Source organism: Poromitra crassiceps, assembly GCF_964638095.1.
Source record: "Poromitra crassiceps genome assembly, chromosome: 1".
Lineage (NCBI taxonomy): Eukaryota > Metazoa > Chordata > Actinopteri > Beryciformes > Melamphaidae > Poromitra > Poromitra crassiceps.
Window position 1 is genome coordinate 37,772,450 of NC_139623.1, and position 11,948 is coordinate 37,784,397.

The 11,948-nt window shown below is 44.9% G+C and overlaps 1 protein-coding gene across 1 annotated transcript; it reads right to left on the reverse strand.

The window, feature by feature from the left end:
• Positions 1-2,070: 2,070 nt before the first annotated feature.
• med31 (mediator complex subunit 31) lies at positions 2,071-11,535 on the reverse strand. The gene is made up of 4 exons (XM_083645312.1): positions 11,362-11,535; positions 9,693-9,767; positions 6,064-6,160; positions 2,071-3,322 (listed from the first exon to the last, which is right to left on the reverse strand). The coding sequence occupies exons 1-4, from the start codon at positions 11,381-11,383 to the stop codon at positions 3,109-3,111; spliced, it is 408 nt and encodes a 135-aa protein (XP_083501438.1). The 5' UTR covers positions 11,384-11,535; the 3' UTR covers positions 2,071-3,108.
• Positions 11,536-11,948: the final 413 nt, after the last annotated feature.

Here is an 11,948-nt window from a genome sequence, read left to right on the forward strand (position 1 = left end):
CATAGGCTATAGGACAGGGGTGGGCAACTATTTTTCATGGGGGGCCACATGAGAAACCCAGATTGTTGCCGGGGGCCGAACAAATATTGTCATGCCGTAACCAATAGATGGGCAACTTTGATGATAGAGAGGGCCACAAAAACATTTCCTTGCTAGCAGATTTTGCTGAGGGCAGAACGGCGCCAGCGCGAAAAATTTGGGGCATTTGAAGCCAGGTTTAGAGGAATAACTCATTTTAAATTAACAGTTGTGATGTCATTATTCAGTCTTAACCACCAATATTTGCTCATTTTCTCACTCACTCCTATGTCACCACCTGCTCTCCCTGCAGGGCTTGAAATTATTTTTTTTGACCACCTGCCAAATGGCTGCTAGATTTTAGAGTTACCATTTAGAATGTCCACTTGCCAAAATGTTTTTCTTGAAATAAACAAGAATATGAGTGGGTTAATTTAAGCACAAGTATCAGTAAGTGGCCCGGGATTCTCAAAGCCTGTGTTGAGGGTCACACGAACAAAAATGCACTCTTGAAGCTAAATAAATCCAAAACCAAGGAGTTAATTATTTAAATTTCTACTTCAATGTAGAACAGTCATTTCTTACACATGAGATTACTTTTAGCCTTTTAGTTATAAAGATTATTGAAAGATATTCCATATTCCAGACTGAATTGCTATAACAGAAGTGGAGTATTGGCCAGAATGACATGAACATTTGGACACTTATTCAGCGGGTATCTTGCATGTTGCGTTCAGGTGCACTGTAATTCTTCTTTTGCAATTCCACCGCGGGCCGCATTTTGCCAATGTGTGCTATAGGATATGATCCATATACAATGAAAATAAGCTATTTTTCCAGCAAATTGTCTGATTTTGCTAATGCTTTCCTATGTAGCCTGCTGCTGTTGTCCCCGCAGCATGATCACGTGGTTTGCAAACAAGCCAATGGTCAATGGTCTCGCCTCGGTCACCATCTTGATGTGACGTCACCTGAAAACAACCTACACCCCCCTCCCCGTTTCCTCTGTTCTACTTGGCTTCAGCAACATCCTGCCTGCAGCCTTGACAGCTCAGCTGCATTCAGGAGGAGTTAGGGTTAGGTTAGGCAAGTATGTTAGCACATTTCACACAGAGGCCATTCAAAGTGCTTTACTGGATTGTAAAGCACTTTAATACAAATAAATAAAAGAGCAAAGTCCAAGTCTCCATACTGTATGAATATTATAGGAATCCCACAGGAGAAAAACAATATGAAGCATCAGATAACACGGCTGGTGTTGAAGCAGCAGAGTGCAGCAGATCGTCCTCTCTCTGTGGACTGAAGCTCAGCTCAGCTCCAAAACATGGGATCTGAAACTGGACACCATCAGCCTGTTAACCCCTCACACCCTCAGACCAGGACTCACAGCTCTGTCCGTTTGTTCTGCAGAGCCTCCAGAGCAGTGGCTCTCAAAGAGTGGTCCACTTTCCAATGTATGCCTGTTTTGGTCAGGGGTTTCATACACTTTCTGTAATAAAACATCTAAAAGCAAGAATCTTATCAAATGGGGGTCCTTGGTTTGGGTCATCTTAGGGTCCTTGATGTGAAACAGTTTGAGAACCACTGTCCCAACCACAGCAGAACCACCTTTGTCACTTGTCGACCTTTTACAATGACATCTACAAGGCTGCTCGCTGCACAACCAAAATCGATTTACTTTACAACTGAAGCATTTAGTGACTTCTGTGGAATACACTTCACTAATCTATCATTTTGACCAAGATCCACCACTAAAACAGTCAATCTTTTACAGCTGTTAATAGTGTAACTTGTCATTAACGTAAGTTTGGTGAGAATATCAGTCACTTTTCCTGTTAACATCATTAAATTACTGGGTTTTATGATTACATTCATGGTAATTATGCCAATCAGATCCCTGCGTTTTTTTGCTTCCCTACCAGTGTGCTTTTTTGTTTGACAATACCGCCATCTAGTGCTGTGCGATAATTCAATATACAGTACTTTGGAATCATGTGCTGCTGATCTGGTGATTTTTGGGAAATCATGACAGAATTCTGCAGTCTGAACTGATAACAAACATTTTATTTTAAAAACTGACAAAATGAGGAATGAAACATTTGAAGGAATATTAATTTGATTATTTAACATGTGATTTTTCAGACATGAGCCATAGTGATGATTTGCCAGATTTCTTATTTTTTTTGTGTGAAACTAATTTCAACCATCTGGGAAAAAAAGCCAGAATAAAATGTTGGCATTGTACGTTTCTGCAATCCACGATGCATAGAAAATAGTTTCTGAACCAAAAAGACGTTGCATATCATGTTTCTACATACATGTATCAACGTTATAGTCTGCTATTGAAATAGCACGGTCGCCAGTAAGGGCCGTGGGGCGGGGAGGGGGGTTTGGGGTGGGGTGGGGTGGGGTGGAGGGTGTAAACACCTGCCTTTCATACCGGAGAGCTGTGTTCCGAGTCCCAGCGTGTTCAAAGTCTCCATTTCAACCGTGAGTCACATTTAATATTCTTGTTATTTAAGCCTAACCCAAACCATAATCCTAACCTCAACCACATTGTTTTACTTGCCTAAACATAACCAAGTTGTTAACGTTGTTTTATTTGCGTTTAACATTGGAAAGGCGTTGAGGTTTTCAAATTAACCACCATTTTGTTCAAATGTATGTTGAGATTGTACGTATATCTCTAGTTTGCAGACTCGTAAAATGGCAACGTTTTATTCTGACGACTAGGTTGGTCTCCACCCTGCATACAGACACACACTACTATCTCACACACACATAGACACACAGCCCTGGTTGCTGGGGTCACTTGGCAGCCTGGTTGCCAAGGGGGCGGGGTCACATGGCAGCCTGGTTGCCGGGGGGCGGGGTCACTTGGCAGCCTGGTTGCCGGGGGGCGGGGTCACTTGGCGGCCTGGTTGCCGGGGGGCGGGGTCACTTGGCGGCTTGGTTGACGGGGGGCGGGGTCACATGGCAGCCTGGTTGCCGGGGGGCGGGGTCACTTGGCAGCCTGGTTGCCGGGGGGCGGGGTCACATGGCAGCCTGGTTGCCGGGGTCACTTGGCAGCTTGGTTGACGGGGGGCGGGGTCACTTGGCGGCTTGGTTGCCGTGTGTGGGCGGCTGTGTGTGCGGCTGTGTCTGTTCGGCGAGCGCCTGCTGCAGCCGTGTGCGCTTCCTGCTGTAGTGCTGCCAATGCAGCAGCTGCTGCTCGTCGATGAACTTGGCACACTGAGCATTCACCAGCTCCTTACGGAAGTGCTCATACTGCAGCAGCTCCAGCATGTGCAGGCAGTGGGGGTACCTGGGGGGGCATCATGAGTTTGATTTCTATAATCAGTTTCAACTTCACTCAATTCAATCATTCCATACTAATTCAGAAAACAGAATTATAATTCAGTCGTCTGCTGGAACAAATCTCATCACTTTCAATCCAAGTAATTTAGATAAAGATCTCAAGTTACGACTTTAGAAACCTTTTCGCGGCATCAGAGTACAAGTGCGTTTTCACTAGGGATGCAGACGACTAGTCGGTTAAACGTTTAAACGCCCACTCCCTCAGTAGTCGGCACGAGAAATACTAGTAGGTTAAACAAATTATTAAATAATCATAATAATAAACAATGCGGGCCGGGCAGGACCTTTTACCAGCCACTACTGTAGCCCCACTCCTCTAATGCCCAGATGTAAACAAAGCAGGCATGTGTTTGTGGGAGTGGATCATTGGCTGTGAAAGGAGCGGAAGGGAGATTGCATCTCATAAAACCAGCACAGTTTGGCAGTATTTTTATCCAGTAAATGAAAATATGATTGTATGTAGGCTTTGTCAGATAAAACTGGCATATAACGTTAACCACTCGACCGACATTCAGCACAGGCATGTGGACGCAAGGACAGCAGGACCTGATGCTATAGCATTGCTAACACGTTTTAGCCAGACAAGCTAACGCTTAAGCTAACGCTTGTCAAGATAGACACCGCTCATATGGCAATGACTGAATGACAAGATGCTTCCACTCAAATTTGTTGAACGCAAAGGCTTCCGAAAGTGAAACAGACTATATTTGGGAACTAGGGATGCCACCTGCATCCCTGTTTTGTTTTTCAGCTGGTTCAGTTTGCTTTGCACACAGTCAAAAATCAAACACTCCAGATAGGATTGCCAACCGTCCCGGATTTTTTGATGGCTCAAATATTATACAAATGTGTGCATGTATTGGGTACGTTGGACGTCAGGTGCGTTGTGTGTGTCCACTGTGTCGAATGAAGGTTATTTTCTACGGCTGTCAAAGTTAATAATAATAATGATTTAACGCAAATTCCTTTTAGCGCCACTAATTTATTTGACGCACGATTAACGCACACCTTGGAGCGCAGTGCAGAGCGGCGCCCATGCTAACGGACGGGCGAGCGTGGCGTCGGTGCGGAGCTCTGCTCGTGTCTCGCGATGCAATGCGGCTGCACTCGGTCTATTCTCTCTTTGCGTGCTGCAGTGCATTTCTCACCATAGAAACACATTATAGATGGTCATAGCTCCATTATCACCAGAAGCACAGATTAACTCATTGAGTGCCAATGACGTCGATCGGCGTCAAAGTAAATAGTAACGTTGAGTGCCAATGACGTCGATCGGCGTCAAATGCATTTTTTGACGGTGGGACGTGGATCAAAGCCTCCTGCATCTCTTGTACAAATATTGTAGCTATTGAAGGTGTATAACCTATTTTACGGACCCATTAGGTGGCGACAGTGCTCTCCAGATTAGAGAAATGTCAGGAAAACAGCAGGAAAAAGCCGTGATGAAACGGAAAGCGCTCATGCTGGAGCCAGAGCCGTATAGATTGCTCTGACTGGAGCTAACGTTAGCTGCGAACAGCAGTCAATCCGCGCCCACAACTGAGCCCCTCTGTCTCTGCTGCATAGTTTCTCCACACGATTAGCTGCCAGAAAAGCAGCACCCGACGCCGAAGGGCCAAACCATTCTCAGCAGTCCGGTTTGGCTTTTCGGTGTCGCGCTGGGAGCCGGCCCACAAAAACGGAGCGCTCCGAAAATAGACGCTGGGTGCGTGAGGCTGTGTGTTAGTGTGGGGAGGAGTTTGCAGCTGAGGGGGGGGAGAGGGGGGTGGGGCACGCAGGGCACCACACAACTACACCACGTCACTACATCAGAAAATATTAGCTTCAGAGTCAGTGAATGTGCTTGAAATGCTTCATTTCACAAAAGGCTGAATATCTCAGCTTCTAATTTGAAACGTCTGTTTTTGCTGAAAACAACCTATCTTCTCCGGCTGATAACTAAAGAACGGAAAATGGTATCAATAAACTTTTTTTTTCTGATGATACAATAGAGTCTCCTCGTTCTTTGTGCGTGTTCGGTGTTTACATAGTAATATCACACAATATTCTGTGGGCCTCGAGAAATCACTGAAAACGCTCTGAAACTCTGGCACTGGGAGCGTCCGTTCTCCAAAAGTGGCTGGCACTCAATGAGTTAATGATCAGCTGACCAGAGTTTCACTGTTGTTGTTGCCTCTGCACTGAGGCAAGTTTTAAATACAACACATTGCAGGATGATGATCAGTGATCTGTCTGGTTTGGAATGATCACTTGCCTTTTAATATGCCCATCTGTTGTTGCTTGTTGAGCTTGAGTTTGCCATGTTATGATTTCAGCATATTTTTTCCAGCATTTGTTGATTATACTAAATGCAGTAGGCCTACCCTTGAGGTTATTCTGGACAATATTTGTCATTGTTTTGGATTGTTCCAATAATAACAAACCTACATTTGCAAAAAGAAAGCATATTTGTCCACTCCCATGTTCATAAGAGTATTAAAAAATGGAAAATTAAGGTACATTTAGAACAGATAAAAAAAAAGTGTGATTAATTTGTGATGAATTGCGATTAACTATGGACAATCATGCGATTAATTATTTTAATCGATTGACAGCCCTATTATTTTCATGACTTTTTGCTGGGCTGTGCTTTTTACATATTTATAGTAGTATACTCATATTTAGCAACTGGGGGGAAGGGGGTCTTACTTGAGGAACTTGGCGTACTCGGGCTCCTTCCAGTACAGCAGGTACTTCAGGTAGTTCACAAACGGCTTCTCCCTCAGGAAGCCCCTCTGAGCCAGAACTGACCACACGCACATACGGACACACACACACACACACACACACACACACACACACACACACACACACACACACACACACACACACACACACACACACACACACACACACACACACACTTACTAGACTAACCCTCAGGCATTTAGATGTGTGTCAACACTACACAATTAAGAGCCCTCGATTCGCCTAGCCAAAATCCTTTAGGAAATCTGTGTTGGGCATTAAAGAGCATGGAGCAGGGTAATTCCTTTGCTAAATGTATACTTAACCTTGTCCCTATGTCCATTTGAAAAGTTAATGCATCATTAAAAAAAAAAAAAAAAAAGTTTGAAAAAAAATATGGAGAAAAACACCTTCCTTTTTCAGAAGGAAATAACAGACTTTTATTCTGTTAAGACAAAGTCTGCTACGTCACAGTGGGGAGTGGCTCCCGCGTGCGTGTGTCCCTCTCCCCTCCCACTGCATGGTCAAATCAGTCGCATATTCAGGACAGATAGTCAGGTCAGGTACTACGCTAGTCAAAGTCAATCAGTCAGCCAGTTAGTCGGTCGGTTAGTTGGTAGGTTAATCACTAGTTAGTTTTTAGTATATAGTTAGTCATTTAGTCAGTTAGCTGCCTGTAGTAAGTCGTTGTCAGTGAGTTTTGGGTCGGGTGTCGCCAGGTTCCTGCATGCAGAAGTCAGCTCCACTCTGCTGCTGCTGCCTGTCTGCGTGACACTCTTTCTATCTCTCTCTCTCTCTCTCTCTCTCTCTCTCTCTCACTCGCTCTCTCTCTCTCACTCGGTGTGTGTGTGTGTGTGTGTGTGTGTACCTGCTGTCTGCGCGGTGACACGCTCTCTATCTCTCTTTTTCGTCTCTCTCACTCGCTCCGGGAGGGAGGGAGGGGAAAGAGCGAGTGGAGGGGCCCTCCGTCAGTCCCCCTCTCTCTCTCTCTCTCACTCGGTGTGTGTGTGTGTGTGTGTGTGTGTGTGTGTGTGTGTGTGTGTGTGTGTGTGTGTGTGTGTGTGTGTGTCTACGCTGTGTGACACGCTCTCTCTTCACTCGAGGGAGGGGGAGGCTGCGGCTCTTTCCTCCCCGCACAGCACAGCACAGCACCGCTGCTCTGCTCTGCTCTGCTCATAGCAGTGGTTTTCTCACTGTGTTCGGGACTTCGGCTCTAACTCGGCCAGATGGCTGGACACATACGTCACTTTTGCGCGCGTGTGTGTGTGTGTGTGTGTGTGTGTGTGTGTGTGTGTGTGTGTGTGTGTGTGTGTGTGTGCGTGCGTGCGTGTGTGTGTATCGAATTACAGTCCGCACCTCGGCCCGCCTCCGCTCGCCTCGCTTGCTTTCTCAACTCTCTCCGCGGTCCGTTGTTTCATAGCTGGGCTGTTCCTGCTCTCTTTCACTGTCAAAATTAGGCTGAGGCCATCGTATTCATGTACATAAACATTTGCTACCTCCTCTTCCTCCTGAAAACCGGCGTTAGCATCCATAGTGTGTGACTGACAGCCCTGACCTAAGTGACGACAGACAGAGGGACAGACAGAGGGACAGACGGTCATGCCTGGCGACTCCCCACTGTGACGTCGGAGTTTTGGGATCCAAGATGTCAAAATAAAAGTTAAAAAAGTAAAACGACCCCAGAAGTCACTGTAGTGTATATGTAAGTGTCTTAATGTGAAAATCGAGTTCCTCCATAATTCACCTACACATTGACTGATTGGGGTCTCTAACCTGCCCCATGCTCTTTAAACTCATCTTATTTCTGCACTTTGAAGTCACAGGAAGGGTCACATGGGGCAACCTTATTATATCCGAAGCCTAGTAGCTCCAAAAAGTGAGCGGTTATTCTTTTAAAAGACAAAGTTTAACGAGAATCAGCTAGTTGTCTGAGACTAGAGTCCAGACGCATGTGCACTGGCATCATGTCGTCTTCTACAGACATTTTACAATGCATTTTAGCCACAGCCACCGAACGCGTGACAGCAAAGATAGTCAGAAAGATGGCCGATGTGACACATTGCACAAATTGCCAACAACCTTTCAAAAAAATATTTTCCCCAGCGGAGTCACCAAATGATGCCAGTGCACATGCGTCTGGACTCTGGTCTCAGACAACTAGCTGATTCTCGTCAAACGTTGTCCAAAAGAATAACCGATATAATAAGGTTGCCCCATGCGACCCTTCCTGTGACTTCAAAGTGCAGAAATAAAGTGAGTTTAATAATGCCCAACACAGATTTCCTAAAGGATTTTGGCTAGGCGAATGGAGGGCTCTTAATTGTGTAGTATTGACATGCAACATCTAAGAGCCTGAGGCTTAATACTAAACATGATGCAGGAAACACACATGATGTTAGCATGATGATGTAGGTAGCGTTCATGAACTAAATTTCCAGGATGTACATGCACACATTACACATGAACCTATTTCCTGTTCCAGGCCGTTGCTGGGCACGTTATAGATTTACAGTGGATCGTTTTAAAATGTTATGTTCTGGGTGAGTTGTAAAGGATAAATAAAGCTGGAAATTAGGGCTGTCACTTTTTCCAAAAATAAAGTTTGAACGACCTTTAATTGACATGCAGTTTGTTCGATTATATTAGAAGTCATTACAATGTTGTTGGGCAGTGTTTACATTCGTTACAAGTGTTCCACAGAAAAAATATCCTCCATTTGTCCCGCTTGCAGAACCTCCGCCCCTGCAGGTGCAAGTCATTAAGGCTCGTTAAGGCTCTTTATGTGATTCTCCGTGGATGTGGGCTTACTTCAAAAATAAAAATGAACAATAACAGCCGCCCTGGAAGCTGAACCGACAGGCCTTGGAGCAGATTCTGTGTCTCAAGCAGAGCTTCCGCAGTTCCGTTGTGATGTAAAACGCGTCACAGTGGAGCGTTTTGCCAGAGGAGGAAATTAGAGCTCTCCGGATGGAAAACATATGATACAAAGTGGGTTGACAATCAGTAAAGCCATCCTTTAACATTTTCACAACAACACAACTGACTTCTGCTCCTCCTCTCTCTACTGCTTCTCCGAACTGGGCACAGGGTGTGCTTGTTTAACGCCGCCAGCACGTCGTGGTTGAGCGGAGTTGGCCTTTTTTATTATTAAATTAGCTTTTTTTTTTATTCAAATAGGTAATTAACAGCTCTAATGTTCTTTTGAATTTTGAAGAAAAAGTGACAGCCCTAATCCACATTAAGTTTGGCACTGATGGTTTTACGCTGCCTTCAAATGGGGTTGTGTTTACAACATGAGTCCATATGAACGGAGCCCCCTTTCCCTCATGTGGTATTCACTATTCACGCCTTGGTAAGTGGACGTTTTCTGAAATCTCCGAGTTCACAATATCACATACAGTACATGACTTCCCAACTCGTAACTACGAGTTCCATTTGAAGGCAGCATTATACCATTTGTTGTACTAATATTGTATATTAGTGCTTTTGATTGATTTTAAGATGTATTGCTTTGAAAGGCACCCATAATAAAATGCATTATTATCATTATAATAATTATTACTACTACTACTACTACTACTACTACTCACAGTTGAGGTAGTTTGGGTTTGCCAGGCACTGAATGAACTCCAACTCTGACTGGAAACGGTTCCTGGCCTGCTCCTCTGCACGCATGGAAACAGAACAACAACATTAAGACAACAACAATCACATGAGGTCAGGCAGCGGTCTGGTAGTCTCGGTTTCCAGACGTTTGGTGAGCGGCGCCAACAGCGCCACCTAACCACCAAACGTCTGGGAATTTACTGTTCCAAACCTGGTTCAGAGCCCGGCGAGAACGGCCGGCAGCAGACACGCCTACATTTATTATTAGAATTTTATTTGGTAGCGGCAATGCAATGTTTCATAGTTCCAATATAGAGCAAGACACTGATGTGCTGCAAACAGAGTTTATACCTGTTGTTTATTTTACAATAATTTGTCCTACCCGGAAGTGGTCCGCTTGCTACTGTGAAGCGCTGTGAAGTCAGGAGGAGTCAGCAGGCTCTGTAACGTTAGCCTCGGGAGTCGGGCTTATCGCTGGGGGAAAGACCTCTAGCCGCCGGGGCCGGATGAAACACGTCCTATTAACAGGTTATGTTTGTTTCTAAGTGATTAATATGTTTCTCCGCAAACGTGGCGATGTTTTGCGAGACACCGGTTCTGCATGAGAACTGCCCCCAGAAAGCAGGCCCGCCCACAACCCTCATGATTGGTTCTCCGATGCAAGGCTTCCAACAGCACCACCTAACGTTATGAAAAGATTTAAATAGTAATGTTCTCAGTCTTACAGTAGTGAAACGGATTAAGACTGAGAGCTGAGTCTAGCGGTCTGGTGTCAAGTCAAGTCAAGTTTATTTGTATAGCCCTAATTCACAATGTCTCAGAGGGCTTTACAGAGAATGTGTCTAGCTAAGTACTACCAATAAACAGGAGATTGAACAATCTTATATTAGAGAGAGAGGAGGGGGGAGAGAATGGTGGGGGGAGGAGGGGTGTTTGACACAGTCTGAGGTCATGTCATTTGACATCAGTTTGAGGTCAGAAGGGACATTATTGCAAATAGCAATAGCGCCAGTGTCTGGAGGGCAATGTCTCCTCTCCATAGACCCTTTTACTGTTTGTAAACCGTGATGACGTATTTTGTTGGTGTCTGAAGTCTAACAGTATGTGTCCTGTAACTTTTGTTAGGAAAGAGGAAACTTCTCCATATTCAGCGTGCTTATTAGGCATGATCTGAAATACCAAATAAAACACTTGATGGTAGGGCATCGTCTGTGCATTATAGATTTTTTTTTGTAGACTGCATGGTATGATTACTTTTATTTTCCATTTAAGGGGGGGGGGGGGGGGGTCCCGTATAATTTACAATATCCAAAGGTAGGCTATCATTTGAACAAAATGTTTACAATGCTGCATTCAGTTGCGGTACATGCCCGCTTAGCTGAAGCTATGATGGAACTTGAGTAGGCGAATGGCTTGGCTAGCCTCAGCCTTCGGAAGAATGAAGGCTGAGTCTCGCGTTTACTAGGCTTGGCCGCTTATCTATGATGGCTTATCATGGTCACACAGATCTACAGTGATAAATCTATCATGGGTGAAGTGTGGAGAGAAGCGAGGCTAAACCACACTCATAGCTTTCTGACTGGAGTTTGGAGTGACGCTCTCATCTCAGCTAAGCTAACGTTAGCTTAGCTTAGCTGACAAACAAACACATACCTGTCTCCATGGCTCCTGCCATCCACAGACAACCAGCAGCTCCTGAGAGTGAGGCGAGCCTAGCCGACAGACAGACACAGCTTCTGTGTCTGTCACTCTCTGAGTCTGATCACCACACAGCGCTCTTTCCTTGTGACAACAACAACCAACATTAACCGTGCTGTGTCGCCATATTTGCCAACGCTACGTCAGATACTGGCCACTAGAGGGCAGTGTTGCCAACTTAGCTCTTTTGGGGCTATATTTAGCTCCTTTTCAGACCCTCTAGCACGCGTGATGGGCATGGGCAAAATACATCCGGCCCGCGGGCGCCACCTGTGTGGCCCGCGATGGAATTGGATTTATTTTTTTATTTTTTATTTTTACACACACAGTGCACCTGAACGCAACATGCAAGACACCCGCTGAATAAGTGTCCAAATGTTCATGTCATATTCTGGCCAATACTCAGTCTGGAATATGGAATATCAATAATCTTTATGACTAAAAGGCTACATTGAAGTAGAAATTTAAATAACTCAAATAACTCATTGGTTTTGGATTTATTTAGCTTCAAGACTGCATTTTTGTTCGTGTGACCCTCAACA